This window comes from Lates calcarifer, linkage group LG6, assembly GCF_001640805.2.
Source record: "Lates calcarifer isolate ASB-BC8 linkage group LG6, TLL_Latcal_v3, whole genome shotgun sequence".
Classification (NCBI taxonomy): Eukaryota; Metazoa; Chordata; class Actinopteri; family Centropomidae; genus Lates; species Lates calcarifer.
In genome coordinates, this window is record NC_066838.1 from 8,095,917 (window position 1) to 8,113,739 (window position 17,823).

At 40.6% G+C, this 17,823-nt stretch overlaps 1 protein-coding gene across 1 annotated transcript; it reads left to right on the plus strand.

The window, feature by feature from the left end:
• The first annotated feature begins 909 nt into the window (after positions 1 to 909).
• On the plus strand, positions 910 to 16,622 carry arih2 (ariadne homolog 2 (Drosophila)). The gene is made up of 15 exons (XM_018675111.2): positions 910 to 1,055; positions 4,921 to 5,455; positions 7,942 to 8,009; positions 8,398 to 8,470; positions 8,911 to 9,052; positions 10,066 to 10,187; positions 11,088 to 11,197; positions 11,365 to 11,482; positions 11,694 to 11,744; positions 12,066 to 12,087; positions 12,477 to 12,628; positions 12,866 to 13,009; positions 13,491 to 13,559; positions 13,733 to 13,858; positions 14,868 to 16,622. The coding sequence occupies exons 2-15, from the start codon at positions 5,189 to 5,191 to the stop codon at positions 14,937 to 14,939; spliced, it is 1,536 nt and encodes a 511-aa protein (XP_018530627.1). The 5' UTR covers positions 910 to 1,055; positions 4,921 to 5,188; the 3' UTR covers positions 14,940 to 16,622.
• The last annotated feature ends 1,201 nt before the right edge of the window (positions 16,623 to 17,823 follow it).

Here is a 17,823-nt window from a genome sequence, read left to right on the forward strand (position 1 = left end):
AAACATCAGCTGCATTAGATGATGCAGCTTCCTCAGCTATTTGAGATCAATTACCAATGCATTAACCCCAGGGGCTCGGTCATGCATTGTTTATGAAGCCATCGATCTTATACCTTCAGACCTAAAACACTTTGAGTGCTCCATTTAGTTGTAGCCACAACACCTATAGTTACAGTCCAACCTGTGCCGCCTACAGGCAAGGAAAGTGACACTTGGGTGTTCTTTTAATCTGCAAATTTATGACATGGTAATGTGTTAAATTAAAAATGGCATCTACAGGCAAAGAAAGGCCTCACCTCAAAAAGTGACATCAGAGTGTTGAACACAGTATAAGCACAGTATCAGCTAATGTAAGACCCCAAAATCCAAAAATGTTGAGATAACTATCACAGAAAACTGTGAAACCAGCAAATATTCACATTTGAGAGGCTGGTGGAATTTTGCTCAAAAATGATGTAAATTATCCAGAAATTATCAAAATTGTTTTACTTAATCAACTAATCGTTTATGCTCTAGAGTATTGGGTGGTTTCTGTATGGAAATAATGAAATAGTCATGTATGCTTATGGCCTGGGGGGTTCATCTGGCCATGTGGGTTAAGGACAGAGTTTGCAAACTTTTTTCCCCTCTGTAGATCAAAGTACACGTTCAGTACACCGAGATGTAAGCCTTGTCATAAAATCGTGAAAAACTGAAACCCTACAACTAGCTCAAAATAAATCGTGGTTGTTTCTCGGTGAAATTCATGTCCCTTCTACAATGCAGATGCCTGCTTGTTAAAGAAAAAAAGTAAAAAGAGATTGCTCCATCTTGTAACACTGCTTAAGTATTAATGGGCAGCACTAATGCATGAGGTGAGGCTGCTGCATCTTTCCGAGGAGAGAGGGCTGCCTGGCATGAGAGACGCGGATGTGGCGTCATTGATAAGTACCTCTGTAACCGTCTATCTTCCGCCTACCATCCAGGCGAACACAGTGTAAATCGCTCTTTGGATTTCCCCCCACAAAAACCTCTTCTGGCCGTCACCGCGGGCCGAGCCGACGCTGTTCTGAGAGGTAAACACCACCGACTATACCCAGTGGAAATTAACGCCGCGGTTGTTTAAATGTGTCTGTTTACTCCCGAGCTCCAGAGGGCCTTGTTTACATCTCAATCCCCGGACTAGAGTGGATGAGAGGCGGAGGCACAGCGGGAGGGAACGATAAAGGGGGTGGCTAACCTAGTTAGCTATTATGTCGTAAATTCTTGCTAGAGGGCCAATTTAACTTTTTCTTCAAAAAATTTGCATGTCTATTCTGAAAGCATCTCACAATTTAACCAGTCAAACTCGTTGGTTTGGCGTGTCGTTACTTCGCTGCTGAATATACTTGCTAGCCACGAAGCTAGTCTGGCTAACGGTAAGTTAGCCAGTCACTGCTGTTTTCAGCTTCGGTGCCGAAGTCGGTCCGACAAGCCGATGTCCAGCTACAGCCAAGCCGTTCTTACGTTGTTTAATCTCGTGCCGAACCCTTCACCCCCCATCCCCCAAGACGCGTTATCAAACCTGTGCTGAGTCGATGTGATACATTAGCCTAGCAAGATGTGTGTCACCCACTTTGCTGCCTATTTTTAGCCTGAACCGGGCGGAATGCGAGCATTCGTCTGTCGCCGGGCTGGCACCGGCACCGGCTGGCAGGCTTTCCCCGGCTAACCTTGCCTTCTATTCTGGTGAATATCTGCCAAGTCACATTTGAACCCCGGTGCCAGAAAACGGCCGTGACCCGGTGTCTGTTGATCATGGCAATTACAAATCACATATGTCAAAATAAAGTCTAGTTGGGCCCTCTAAGGTGTGAAAGTTTGTGTCGTATTCAGAGTATACGTCTCGTTCAAAGTTAGAGGATTGTTTCACTCATGCTACATGACGGGTAGACACGTTTTAGCAAAGAGAAAAGACAAGCTACTCCTCCCTCCACTTTGGAAAAACCACAATGTGGAAATGGATAAAACTGTGTGAGAGCGAGGAGAACCCCACTCTGACAAGGACTTGTAATTTGGCTTGACACTAGTGCTACACAGCAATGCTAGGAAACTTAACTTCCCACAGTGAGTTTTCTTCTTGGAAAGGAATGTAATTGCTCTGCCAAGTGGCTGGGCGTTATTAGGGGAAAGCATGACAATAAATATCATATTATACGTTTTAGGTATGGAAAATCCCATGTCCAGTTGTGCAGTGGAGGTTCACTATTGTACTTATTTTGAAGTGACAGTCTCAAGTATTTTGGAAATCATTCTAGGGGACATCTTACTGGGTAATTTAGACACAAAAATGTTGTGTGATGCTTCACAATATATTAGAAAAAAATCCCCAAATGATTATGCTGTCATTTATATCCTAATCCAGCCATGCACCACTGCTTTGCTGTTATATGCTTGCACTTTTGGCTTTACTCCCAACTGAGACTGGCTGTTTTGTCCTGTTTTTATGTCCAGTGTTACTGCCCAGTTTGCCACCAAGTTAACTACAGTTATGGTTTGTGTGCCTCCCTCATCTCCAAAGCTAAAGCATCTTCAGTTAATCCTCTCAACGGTGACATTAAGCCTTAACCCATGCCTTGTGTCCAACACGTGTTCAACAGATCAACAGTATTATAGGACAGAAAAATACAGGATATGTAAGCAAGAGCAGATTTTAAATCCTGTTTTTGTTAAATTCAATCCAAAGCTAGAGGCAGACAGAAGTAATGCTGCAGAAATATATAGACACAACCAGAAGAGGACTCTTTGGAAGGAAATAAGGAGGAGGGTGTTAATTGCTCATAGCATAGAAAAGCTGCAAGTCACGTGTTGAATAGGGTAGTAAGAATTGTGATCTAGCCTGCAAAGAAAATTTACAGTTTTTCCACAGTTTTAGGCCACAGTTATAGTAAATAAACCAAATTCAAGATCTTCTTTTACTTTTTCACAGTTGATTCTAGCTTGGCCTGTAATGAAAGATCAGGTGCTAAGTAGAGAGGGTGGATGAAACAGAGACAGCCAAGAGTTTTTGGTGGCTTGTGTGGCCCTGCAGTAGTGTTGGAGCACTATATTATGCAAAGACATTATGTTTAAGAAGTGGATAACTTAGAGGTTGGTGCAAAATTTGTGTAATGTAATTGTTTTTTGATATCAGCTACAAAATGATCACAGTCTATTGTGCAGTTGATTCTGCTGTTCTGAGTGGCTTAATCAGCAAGCTAGCATTTTTATCCACATACCACAGGGACAAATATATATTACGAATTGTTAATAACACATCTCCCAAAGTGTGCTCCCAAATGTGTTTAGTTGATGCAGTCTACTGTGTCTTAAGCAAGTAAACATTGTTTTACTTACTAAGAATGTTCTAATAAACTAAAAATGTGAGATATTAAGAAAACACAGTGCTATGTAAGACTGGACATGGACCAAAGAAGAAGTAATGGCATTACGTGTTCTCAGCTCAACATTTAGAATTTTGTTTGCATTTGTGCATTTGTGTTATGCAGTTTGTCATGAAGCAAGAATTTTTGTTTGTCTATGTTTGTGTTTATCTGAATCTACACCCCACTGTAAAAAAAAAAAACTGTAAGTACACTGAAATATATTTTTAAATATTTTATTATGTCTTTCATTGCTTAAAAAAAGGAAAGAAAAGAGTGTGAGTGGCTGCGCTACATTTTGAACTTTTTTTGATTTTTTTCCTTAAGTGGAACAGAATACTTTTTGAGAGCATTTGTTAGACTTTGTTTGTATTGTAAGAAATACTACACAGACTTCTTTAGATATCTTGTATCTTGACCTTAAAAGATACAGCCTTGTATGTGACCTACTCTCTAGTGATAATGCAGAAGGCTGAGCTTCCTGTCAGTGACTGACTTTGTGACTGTTCCTTTTTCCTCTTAAGAACATTTTTAGTCTGTATGATTATTTGGAGATTCCCAGTACTTGTGAGATGTTCACACGGCTTTCAGCAGAATTATGGATGACTGCAGGCAACAGTGGGGTCATATTGTGTTGTGAATATCACTGAAATACTGCAGCCCTGCTCTGTAAATAGGTTCTATATTCGTAGAGAGTATACCTTGTTATTACAGAGAGCTCTCAGAACGCAGTACATGTTTGACAGTTGTGCATGTGTTGTGTGACCTGCTACCTGAGCTCTTCTGTTTTCTGATGTGGTTTTTATTGATTTATCATGTATACAGTTAGATGTGCTGCTTCTGTCTTGGTCAAGTCCCTGTTGTGTATCAGAATCAGTTTTATTGGCCAATTATGTTTAACAAGGTGTTTGACTCTAGCTGTCAGTGTTCACAGTTCCAACAACAACATTCAGGAGGAGCCAACACACAAAACAAATAAATATATAGAATATGTGCTGAATGTGAATAATAGCCTTAATGCAACAAGAATCAACTGAAATTACAGTAAAGTCATAATGTAAATGCTTTGACAGTTTATCATAACATATAAAAATAATACATTTATTTTGGTTAAAAACTTGTGTGACAGTATTTGGTTGCAATGTCACTATTTGTGCTAATTGCTTTTGATGCTATGCAATACTGGAACATATTTTTGTACTGTAAAATGTACTGAACTGCTAGTGTGTACTTTAGCAAAAATTGAGTTCCCACACATTTGGATAAGTCTGGGAACTTTATTTGAAATTTACAGAAAATGGGGACAAAACATTTTTTTTAACCCCATCAGAGCCCCAGTCTAATTTTGAAGGAAAGTGCTTTATGTGTTTGGTGTAAGATTTTTAAGAATTTTATTGATCAATGATGCATGTTTTCTTCTCTTGCTTTCCCACTTTTTTCCATTGTTACTCCATTTCTTTTTCACTTGTTTGTCCCATTTGTTTTTCTTGCTCCCTTCCCTATTTCTCCCTCCTCCTTCTTTCTCTCTCCCTCTCTCCAGTCTTTTTTATCTCTCCTCAGACTGACCTATATCCAGTTTTCCAAATGACTGACGGGGAGTGCGACTTCTTCTGCTTCTTCCGCTGCTGCTGAGCGCGCTTTTCACGCGCCTCAGACAGACAAGAAGGCAGAGTGTCTCTGAGGAGTGACGCAAGCAGGTGGAAAGGAGGGGCGGGGCTTCAAACAAGCCATTTCAGCCAATCGGACCACTAGGATCCGACAGGTAGGCGGGCCGTCTACCTGTCCGGGTGACTGATTAAGTCGACTGGATGTCTGTGGACATGAACAGCCAGGCTTCGGACAGCAACGAGGAAGACTTCGGGGTGAACTCTGAAGAAGAGGAGGATGAGGATGATGGAGGAGAGGAGGAGGACCAGGGTGACATTGCAGCCTACTATGAGGGTGTGGCCAGCGACGTGGAGCAACAGGGCGCCGACTCCTTTGACCCAGAGGAGTACCAATTCACCTGTCTGACCTACAAAGAGAGTCAAAGGGTGCTGACAGAGGAGGTGAACACTGTGGCTGCTGCACTGAAGGTGAGTGCAGCCACAATTAAAATGTGTTTTTAAAGTCAGATAAATTGGATCATTGTCACATGTTGTTCATAACCTCTGAGGCAGACTTTGTTTTCAGATTTTGTTCTTACAAGCCATCGCACACTTCATACAACCATGAGTACACCAGTTTAAAGCTAAATCATCTTCAGGCTTTTGACTGTGTAATGCACAAAATAGTAATAAGAACGATGTAGATTTTACATATGAAAACAGAGAGTAGAAGAGAAGAGTAGAACAAAAAGAGTGGTTACTCTGCTTAGTCTCAGCCTGTTGAATCATTGCTTTCTTGCCTCAGAGTCTCCAAAGTGTTGTGACACTGTGTTAAGCTGAACGCACATTTTATATGTTCTCAGTGACATATTTTTCTGGTTTTATCATCAGAGGATTGCATGAGTACATTTCATTAATGCTAATAAAACGTTAATTCCTGCACCAAGACTGTCAATCAAGTCAGTCTTTGATGCTTAGCAAGTTATTTTAGTAAGGAGAGGTCAGTTGGAAGTAGCTGAAGGATCTTCATTCAAGCTAGGACCCTAGACACTGATGGTGGCAGAGTGGAGCCAGCAGGTGGATGGTGGAAACTTTTGGTTGAGACTCCCTGGATGTCTTGGAGGTCGAAGTAAAGCGGTTTTGACAGCGTGAGAAAGACAGATAAAATTAGAGCAGCAGGAAATAGCAGACATAGAGGAATAAAAAGCAGCATGTGAGGCAACAGATTTTCCTTATTTGACTTTTGTGTGTTTTTATTTGAATTAGTGATCACAGAAAACATTTGAAGTGACCAAAAGTTCAAGCTTCATAGCATTTCTGCTATATTGTACCACACAAAGTGTGAAATTAAGTGGATTTGTCCTGTCTCGCTGTCTTCTGTCTTTTCATTTAATCTCAGACTGACTCCATGATATTGAGATCTGGGCTCTGTCAGGGCCACACAGTCTGTTGCAGGACTTCTCCTTCTTGTCCCTGAAGGTAGTTCTTTAGGGTTCTGGTTGTATGTTGAGGGTCGTTGTCCTGCTGCAGAATGGATTTGGGACATGTCAGATGTCTCCCTGGTGACAATGCGTGATGTATAAGAATCTACAAATCTAAAGCGCTCAAAACTTAAGCACAGCACTGTAGGTGTATGCCGATATTCTGGTATACTCTCTTTGGTACAGGTTATGGTTGTATTAAAATGATCAGTCTGAAATAGGTACAGTGATTATGCTCTTACAATAAGCTAATTATAATCTCAGTCGGACAGTTTACATTGTTCTGAGTGTACTCATTAATATTTATGCATTCTTTTAGTGCTGAAAGAGGCTAACTGAATATGGCTTTTCATGCTTTACAACGAGCAGCGTGTTTTGTATTTTATTTTATTTGTTTTTTAAAAAAAAAAAAACTCTTTCAGCCTCTTCATTTGGGCTAACTTTGCTGAATGCTGTGTGTGCTGTTATGCAGTAACACCTTACTTCACACTCACAGTTACATATAGTCACACCTGGGAGCTGCTAAGTCTTTTGTTAGCAGGACTGAGCAGCTCCGAGAGATTGTAGTTGTGTGTTTCTTGATGGCGAAACGTGCAAGAAGGGATTCCCTCCCAACCATTTTTGATTTGTTGACCTCAAGGCTTTTCTCACAAGTATTAATACAAACCCTTGATGTCTGGCTTGAAGTGAAGGGTGATATGCTGTGTGATGTGATCCTAGATACTCTGAGTTACCTTCCTGCCTTATCTAATATTCACTGCACAGTAACAGCTGAGAGAATGCATCAATTGAACAACAGGGACATCAGTGTCTAAATTACATTTCAGGCTGATAATTCAACAAGACATGGGTGTTAATGGAGCCAGTGCCGCCCTTTTGTTTTAAAACAATGTCTTGTATATATGGAATATATTTTGTTATTTGTTTATATTTTATTCGAGATTAAACTACTTATTTGTTTCATTAACTGCAGTATAAAGCCACTTTTCAAAGTGATGTCTTCAATTAACTTATTTTGTCTTGCCAGTGATCAATAAACAAAAAGATACTCAATTTACAGCTGTAGAAAACAGAGAAGAGCAAGCAAATCTTCAAACTTGAGAGGCTGAATTTTACTTGATTATAATGACTACAAAAAATGTTGCTGATATGTTTTCTTTTTGTAAATAACCAGTTAATCAAATACTTGTTTCAGTATTTAGTCTCTCACATTTTTTGTTTTATTTCGCTGGTCGGTTTTTTGTTCAGTAGCCAGTTAAGTACTTAGAAAACATTATCAGTGTTTACAGCAGCGTCATGATGCATTTCCTTTTCATCAGAAGTAGGGTCAGCTTTTTACCCAAAATAGGCAAACTGGGGACACAGGTGGAGATAAGCTGACTTTCAAGACAGAGAAGTCACTTATCTGTTACAAAAGCAACATGTCATTGCTTTGAGTTGAATGTCACTGAAATAGCTTGTCTCTCCCTTTTGTTCTGTCTCTTTCTCTCTCAGGTTTTACCAGCGGTAGCAAAACTGATCCTGGTGCATTTTCACTGGCAGGTTTCACAAATACTGGACAGGTGTGTCTGCTCTGCTCCCTCCCTGTTCTTGCCTTATTTATTTTCATTCTTGCAGTCTTTCTTTTTCATCACCCCTTAAGGTTGTCCCTGTTTCCTTAAATCACTGTCCCTTTTTCTCATTAATCTCAACTCTCTTTTACTTTTCTCATGTACCTCCTCCTTCGTACTCACTTTATCTCTCTTTATTCTCTCTCTAATTTCCCTTTACAACTATTTTCTCTCACTCTGAGTCTCCCACTCTCATATTCTCAGGTTCTCATTGTTCACTTATTTCCCATTGGCTTTCTAATTTTCTCTCTCTTTATCTTTCATTTTTCTGCAAAGCAGCTATAACTTTTTCTGTCTCCCATCCTCATATGACCCCCAGCTCTGTTCATGTTCCCCACAGATATAAGTCCAACTCATCTCTGCTGTTGTCAGACGCTTTGGTCCAGCCGAGCAGCACCTGCAGATCAGTCACTGTGAGTAACAGACCACACAAGATAGATGAGGGCTTAACTCGTGTGAAACTGTATGAGCATGACTTTGAGTAAAACCTTTCAGGTCATACACATGCAAGGACAAATAGTTATGTGGTTCCTTTAACACACGTCCACCTTGCTGTTTCGTGTGTTTTATTTAAGCAGTCAGTCAGTTAATTGCAGTTCTAATCTCTACTCACACTTGGGGATTGATACATTCATGATTTTTATTGCTTACAGTGAAATTCAGTTCAGCATGATCTGTTTTGCTTATTTTTTAAAAGTTTATTAATCATTAATCTGACATCAATCTTACCTTTTAATTGATTGTATTGTGCCATTTTACATGTAACAAGTACATCAAGGTGTTCCCCTGCTCCCTCTTCAGTGCAGGGTTTGTTTGCTGGCGTGCTCATGATCTATGTGTTTGTGTGTTTCAGGCCCCTCAGTCCCTCCAGTGTGGTGTGTGTCTACAGGTCGTACGGAGAGACTCCCTGCTGGCGCTGCCCTGTCAGCACTCCTTCTGCAAAGCATGCTGGGAGCAGCACTGCACTGTACTGGTCAAAGATGGCATGGGAGTGGGTGAGTGAGTGTGTGTGTGTGCTTCTGTGTAGTCATCAAAGCTGGTATTAGAGTGGGTGAGTCACACTTTGATCTGAGCTACCAAGTGTCTGTTCATGTATCTGTTTGTCTCTTGTTGTGTTTATGTGTTGTCTTGTGTGTGTTTGTCCGCTCAGGGTTTCATCACAGTTTCTGCCTCTGATCCTTTCAAACGTTTATTTCAGCCTCTGCTCTCCCGTCAGACCAGCAGGTTCTCCAGACTGATATTTAATTTAACAAGACAAGCAACATCAGTCACATAATGATACTGTGTTTCATGACCAAAAAAACACTGCAGATCTGGCTGGATTTTTGCGCATGCGTCCTAAACTGTTTACGTGTTTGTGTGTGTAAAATCCAAGAGTAGTGTGTGACTCTGAAGATAACGGAGGTGTAATAAGACATTTTGATGACTCCCATCTGGTGTAAAATTTTGGCCTGCTCCTACAGCAGCCTTACAGTTATAAGTGTGTGTATATGTGGAAGAGTGTCAGCAGGAGAACAGATGGGTGTGTGGGTGTGTACACGCATCATTTGTAAGTTCTTGTATAGTATACTGTATGTGTGTACTGTTAAGTGCATGCTGTTTATTGTAGTCCCTGTCTTGTTGTTGTGAATGTGTGGGAGCACAAGTGCTTATGAATTTGTGTGTGTGTGTGTGTGTGTGTTTGTCCGCAGTAACCCAAAGTGTGCCCCTGTGCTAGCTTGTAACAGTCTCTCTGATAAGGTCGGTCCATGTAACCAAGTCCATTTGAGTCTGATAAGTATTTGACTTATCAGCTGGTGAAAGGACACGTTTATGATGAGAAATGACCCCAGTCCAGTTTCTGGGTCACTGTAACACTAGAAACCAACACACACACAACCACAGTGGCTCTTTCTCAGTCTGAATTTTAAATGACAAGTGTAGTTTATTTGTTGCAGCCTTTGTGGGGCAGTGTGTGTATGTGCTGCTTCTCTGACCGTTAATGACTGTGGAGTCTTCATGTGTTCAGGTATCTCGTGTATGGCTCAGGACTGTTCCCTGCAGATGCCTGAAGACTTTGTCCTGCCGCTGCTGCCATTGGAGGAGCTGAAGGACAAATACAGACGCTACCTCTTCAGAGACTACGTTGAGGTGTGTGTATGCATGTGTGTGTGTGTGTGTCTGTGTGCACTCAACTTGTTTGCTCAAGGTCTGCAAGTATAGCAAATGAGACATCAGAGACATGTAGAGGAGAAAAACTCACTTGTTTCAACAAATGAATTTTTGGGTCTCCTTAATGCAGCATTAAATCTGAATTGTTTCTCTCACTCTCTTTACTGTCTTTCTGTCTCGCCATCTGGGTTTCCATCTAAATATATTCATGCAAATTATGATATCTCAAATTAGACATTCATGTACCCCTGAAGGATTATTCACACAAATTATACAGAAATACATTGGGTTGTTTTTACTATGGTTCTGGTAAATGATTGTTTGTGTTACTTGTAACATTGGAAGTATAACATTTGAAGAGAGAAAACGAGTTCACAGCGTCTCCTGGTGTCTTTACTGCAGAAGTGAAACATGGGGAAAATCTGTCAAACAGCCAAGAATTCCAGCTGTCATAGATGAGTCTGAAAGATATTAACTGTCAGAGAAAATAATTACGTAAGACTGAGGGAGGGATCGACTTGCTTAGTGGTCACTAGGTAAGCGAGCTGTCTACAGGCAACCGACTGAACAGAACCTTGTGGGCAGATGAGAAAAATGCAGTTCAAATCTGTTCACTTTAAGTCTTATTTGCCCAGTGTTATTTTGTTTTCTATCACTCACAGACGTGTAAAGGATTACTTCAGGACACAGCACTCACTTCATCAGTCACATTGCAATACAGTTTTTTCAGTGTCACTATGTATATTATCATGTTTTTTGGGTAATTTAGACGAACTGATCCTTTTGTAAGAAAAGATCTCGCTTAAAATATTCAGCTCCGTTCTGTTCAAGGATGGACCGGTCTAAACTTCTTTGTCTCCCCCTCTCTTTAACCTGCAGAGTCACTTCCAGTTGCAGTTGTGTCCGGGTGCAGACTGTCCCATTGTCATCAAGGTGCAGGAGCCCCGGGCGCGCAGGGTGCAGTGTAGCCGCTGCAGTGAAGTCTTCTGGTAAGACACACACTAAGGATGGGTGATATGGACTTAAAATGTTATCACAATATTTTCTGGTATTTATTGCGAGGCACGTGACTTTGTTATGGGGCTGTTTGTTTTATCCCTGTAGAAGGTAAAAATGTAAATCTCTGTTTTTTTTCTGACTCTTTCTACTGCCTCAGTTTTAAATGCCGTCAGATGTACCATGCTCCCACAGACTGTGCAACAATCCGAAAATGGCTGACCAAATGTGCCGATGACTCGGAGACGGCAAACTACATCAGTGCACACACTAAAGATGTATGATGTACTCATGCACATACATACTGTAACCACTATTAGTTGAAAGCATATTTCAGTTCTGCACTCTCATGTTGCTATACAGAATCTCACAGTTTGAAAACATGTAAAAACACACTCTATTTTTACTTCTACTGTGCTGTAATCTTGCTCTAATGTGATCATAATTGCCTGCAGTGCAGATTGAAATTATGTGTTTTTTCTCCTCTAGTGTCCTAAGTGCAATATCTGCATTGAGAAGAACGGAGGGTGCAATCACATGGTGAGTCAGAGCTGAAAATCACACTTTCCCAGAACACAGGAAATGCTAAAAATATATTCTGATTCTGAGAGCTGAAGTCCTCAACTTTAATGCGTTGACATTTGGTGAAATCAGTCCAGAGCAGATGCATGTTACCTGTTGTTGGTATCTAATTATATTTCGATCAGCCCCTATGCTTTATATGTGTGACATTCAAGCACTAAGTAGTTTTGTGTAAAAAACATTCACCTGGTGATTTGCTTAGTTCATTCAAAGTGTGGCTGTTGTTTTTATCAAGTTTTTGGGTCACTAATTTGACTTCCTCTTATGTCTTTGTTTCAGCAATGCTCCAAGTGTAAACACGGTAAGTTCCACACTTCCTCTATGATCCAGTGAAGCATGAAGTGGCTGTTCCATGAGGCACTTTGCATCCACCTAGTGGCTTGATACATCACACAATAAATAGCCATTAGTCATAATTACAAGACAAAAATGATTGAAGTTCGAAGTGAAATATAACGCTTGCTTAGAATCAAAGACTCATGTAGATCAGAAAGGCAAACTGGTTAGTCATCTGGAGAAATGGAAAATATTATTTTACCAACCATAGACAATATCAGCCAGTTTAGATTAACTATAGACTTGAGAATTCAGCTGAATTCAACTCTGTGATGAAGTGGTTTACTGAACATAATGTATAATGCATGTCTGTAGGTGGGAGGCCATAAAAGTGTGTTGTGTGTCTTCTGCCAGACTTCTGCTGGATGTGTCTTGGTGACTGGAAGACTCATGGCAGCGAATACTATGAGTGCAGCCGCTACAAAGAAAACCCTGATATAGTCAACCAGAGCCAGCAGGCTCAGGCCAGAGAGGCCCTCAAGAAATACCTCTTCTACTTTGAGAGGGTGAGTTTTTGGTTTTCTCATTTATATTTTAATCAAATAACCAAAAAAAAAAACTGTATAATAAAGAGAAAAAATGCTCTGTAGAAAACTTAACCAGTTCAGGAGATTTTGTGTCAGGAAATCAGCCTGAATCTCGCCTCTAGAACATCTCATTAACACTGACAAGTTTCAGTCCTACATGGCTCTAGACCTACAAGAGAAATATTGTTCATTCTGTCTATCCTTTTCTCTCACCAGTGGGAGAATCATAACAAGTCTCTGCAGTTGGAGGCTCAGACTTACCAGAGGATCCAGGAGAAGATCCAGGAGAGAGTGATGAACAACCTGGGAACCTGGATCGACTGGCAGTACCTACATAACGCTGCAAAGCTACTGGCTAAGGTACTTACACACTAAACAGTGACTGTGAATGGTTAAATGCAGAAACATAAAGTCAATATTTTAAATAGGTTTGTTTATATTCAGTTTAAAAACATATTCTCTGTCAGAGTAGAAACAAAGAGCCATGCGGCTGATGGCTGACAAAGTGACAAAGCACATCAGTATAGAGACAGAGCTCGCACTCATAATTAAGTGTTAGCGAACATTAATCAACGCTCATTCAAGGAATATCATGCTTGTCGCACCTCTTTTGTTGTGAAATGTTCTGTGGAAAAACACTGGTCATCTGATTCACTTTCTCTTTACTGATTGGCAGATTTAAAAAGTGAAGCTGTGCCCTGTAATGAGCCTGTGCGCCATCACTTAAAATATGCCATGCTTACGTCAAAAGATTAATTTAAACCATTTAGTTCTTAGTTGATAAATTGTTACAGTGCTTTTCTTAAGTCTGACTTTGAATGATCTTTCCACTTGTTTCCAGTGTCGCTACACACTGCAGTATACGTACCCCTACGCCTATTACATGGAGTCCGGCCCACGCAAGAAACTGGTGAGAGACAATCTTCTCTCTCTGCCTGCTCTTTATCGCAGAGCACATGTTATAATAAAGTAGAAACTATAGTAACTATATCCAGGCTGATGTTGGTTTCACCCTTTTGTTTTTCTCAGTGAAGGGAAAAGTGATTTATTTGTTTTGGGTTTTTTTATATATGTCCTCTGCAGTTTGAGTACCAGCAGGCCCAGCTGGAAGCAGAGATAGAAAACCTGTCATGGAAGGTGGAGCGAGCCGACAGCTACGAGCGAGGAGTGGTGGGAGGCGAGGGGGAGCTCAGCGCCAGTGACAGAGGGGTAAGAGAGGATAATTTACAAGGAGGGGAGGAGTCGTCATAAGCATACCGGGGGGGTGGGGGGTGTTGGTGGGGGTGGGGCTGAACTGACTGATTAGAGAAGAACATTACACTAGAGCCACATGACTACAGGAATTCATTTTGTTTCTGGGAATTTGCTGTCTTGGTCGAATTACATATTACGTGTTCAGAGCACATGCATACTGCAAACACAAACATTATCCACATGTCCCTGTTACCACAGTTTGTGGGAAGTCAAGGTCACAGTTAAAATCGAAGTGGATAAATACATGGTTGTTCACCTAACATAGTTAAAACATAAATCTTAATTCTCCTCTGTCTTTTTTAAGTCTCTTTTTCTTGCTGTCACAAAGGACAGTGGATAGTAGAATTAACATGGTGCACCTGTGCTGTCTGTGGTTTTCGCTGCCTTATGTGCTCACCTTTTACTCTGTAAGTTGACCAACAGGCCAGTATCCTCAATAGTATTTATGTTTCTATATTAACCAGATTTATTTTAAAAACGAAAGAGTAGAGAAACTGCAGAGGGCTCACAAATTACTTTAATGTTTATAACTGTTATTTGGACTTTAATTTTCATTTGATCTGTGTTTTTCTCTGTGTCTTTGAAGATTAAGTTACTTAATGACTTTCCTACCTCAGTGTCAAGCCCATTGGTTTCTACTGAAATCAGGTCACAAACTGTGTGTGTTTGTTAGGGACTCCTTTCTCCAGAGGATTGATATACTTTGTGTATTAATTGGTGCTGTAGTGAACATTTTCAGTACCTGGAAGGTGTATGTGGGATTGAGTCAAAATAAACCACAGTGTGTGTGTTCATGGTAATAAAGGAACATGTAATCCATTACAACAGTGTGGCTAACTGATGGATAACAGTGGAGCTCGGTGGCACAGAAGGAATTTTGGTCTTTTCATGGGATTTGTTGACAGTAAGAAAATGAGACTCATTATTTAACAATAATCACTGATCATTTGTCTGTTTCTTTTAGGATCTGGAGAATCAGATGCACATTGCTGAGCAGAGGCGACGCACGCTGCTGAAGGATTTCCACGACACCTGAAGCTCCATCGCGACTGCAAAGCACCAGCATCTCCATCCTTACTTCCCTCCTCTCTTCCTTGCCTCCTACTTTTTTGCTTTTCTCCATGACCATCCCTCAGCACAGTCGTACTGATCCCTCCTTTTGGCTTCTCTACACTCACTCATTTGCTTCTTTTCTTTCCCTCCTCTCACTCCCATTATGCTGCAGGGTCACAGAATGGCACGATTGTATCTCTCCTTCCTCTTCTCATCCTCTCCCTCACCTCATTTACATGTTTTGGCTTCAGAGCACCACTGTGGTTACACTTGTTGCAAGAGTCTGAGAACAGTGGGGATGCTTTTATTTCACAACGAGCATTTAGACACTGACATGAGCAGCTAAAAGCAATATGTTGCCTGTTGAACAGAGTGTGAGTGAGAGCTGTTATTCTCCAGCACAGCACTAGGAAAGGTAAAACTACTAAAGATGGAGAAGGTTTTGTTATTAAGCAGATGAGGAAGATGTGGAAGAAGGATCATTTTTTTCTTTAAAGAGACAGTGCTGATTGTGGATCTGCATTTGGTGGTTTAAAATAGGCCGTAATGACTAGCAGGCACCTGTTGGTAGTTGCACCTGTAGCACTTAACTCGATTTGTCTGAACACACGCAAACTTGTAATTCAGAACTTTTTTACACATTTCAATGTCAGTTTCCTCTCCTGAACTGCAAGAGGTTCATGGGAATAACTCTAGATCCAACATGTCACTGCTACTGCCCTGGTTCTGTTTTGAACAAACGTTGTCACCAACTAGGACAGGTGCAACTTGACATGGCAATGAACTAATCTTTATGGCAGACTATTCTGACATAGATATGAATTTGGTGTGTTTGCTGTGAAAAAATGGTGACTTCATGGTCCCACATACTCCTTACATTACTTGAAAAAACAAAAAACAAAAAAAACAAAACAAAATACAGTATTTTCCTACGTATGATGCATGTTCATATACACAAGATATTATAGAATATGATGAATGTGTGTTAACATGATGACTTTTTTAGATTTTGTCGCCAGTGTTTCATAATAAGCACACACACACACACACACACACACACACACACACCCCACCCTACCCCAAAGCAGGAGGTGCTCCAGCCACGACTGACAGCAAACAGTTGCTAGTTGTTTTAAGTAAAACTAGCGACTTACTTACTCCCATTCTTGTCTCTTTACATTCTCATACTGGTGCTTGATTGTGTTCAGCTAATGTAGATCGAAACAAGTGCGAGCCTGAATCTAACACCTCCACTGATCAGATGATGAAGTTGTTTTGAAGCAGCAAGTGTAATCTCAGCCATTCACGCACACTACAGCACCACCCACTGACACCGACATAGCATGCACACTTTGACACACTCGCAAACACTCCAACACTCCGCTGCAGGAAATAAACGTTACCTGTTTAATTAGCCTCCTCCCTCCCTGCCCATCTCGTGCTCTCCTCTCTTTCTTTACATTCATCCCTTCACTTTATTTTGCTCTTTATTTTCTTCCTGCTCAAATTCTTCACTTTTCTTCTGGAAAATGGCTGTTGATAGATAGATCGTTTAAAAAAAAAAAAACAAAAAAAACAAAAAAAAAAAAAAAAAAAATTGCTGTAATTTTCAACGGTTGTACATTAATACAGAAATAGAGTTACTGAGAGAGTTTTTAAAACCGGACCCCTTGTCTTGTGTGTTTATTATTACATATACACACACGCACACACACACAGACATACAGTGACAGTGTCCTTAAGATCATGAAGGTATTTTCCATCATACTGAGCAGCTCTCCACTTATTGATTATACTGGGATTTCAGATCTGTATTCGAGTCTCCAACATCTGCTACAAATGTGAATGAAGTATGTGTAAACTGTAGGGCTGTCCTACCCTGCATCTGTCACTAATTAGTTATAGCAGACCAACAATGTGAAAAGTTGGAAGGAGTCCTGCCCAAATGAAAGGTGCGTTAAGGGAATGTAAACAAAATGACTGACACCTCAGTGTTTCTCAATAGTCACCACAGTGTTGACACATGGTGCAGAAACCCAGGCCACCTCTGACATTATCAGATTGGCACCTTGCTTCATGCAGTGTGTCTGCTACAGCCTAATATAGAGAAGTGTAATAGTGTGCCAAGACGCTATTAACTGCTTCACTGCTCTACTTGACCTTATGTGTGTGACCCAGTTTCAGCTGCACACAGTAATATGGAGCGTGAGGAAAATTGCACCCTCATGTGTTTATTCCAAAGCAGGACAGCCGGTGTGCTTCCTTACAGCTTTACGGGGCTGAAGGATGTTTGGATGCTAAAGGATGAGTTCAGATCAAGTGGAGCACGCTTTACATTTCTGACCACAATGAAATTCACCAACCTTTTTCAAAACACCAGTGCAATGTAGTTTTAGAGACACATTGTAGTTTTAGCTGCAAACAAATTAGAAGTAGGCTATGTTGATATTATAGAATCCATGACACCACTGTTTTTTCCTTAACATAAATACCATCTTAATGTATATGGCACAGTGAACATTTATTAACACTGATGTTAACAATCAAAGACTGGTCATGGTTGTTATTATACTTAAGTGGTGCAAATTTCCGGTAAATTTACAATTAGTCCCACATGACATGGAGTAAAATTATGAATTCATACATCATAAATATGAGTTCATGCACCAACTTAACTTCAGTTTTGCAAACCGTGCCCAGAAACCTCAGACCCCCAGGAGGTCCATGAGCCCTAGGTTCCCTCCATATCATTCCTGTAGTTTAATTAATCACACTGGTTAGGTTGGTTAGGAATTTTCACCACTGAGGTATAATATCGACTATGGCAGGTAATCCATCCTCCATGTTGTGGCCCTGGCCTTGAAGAG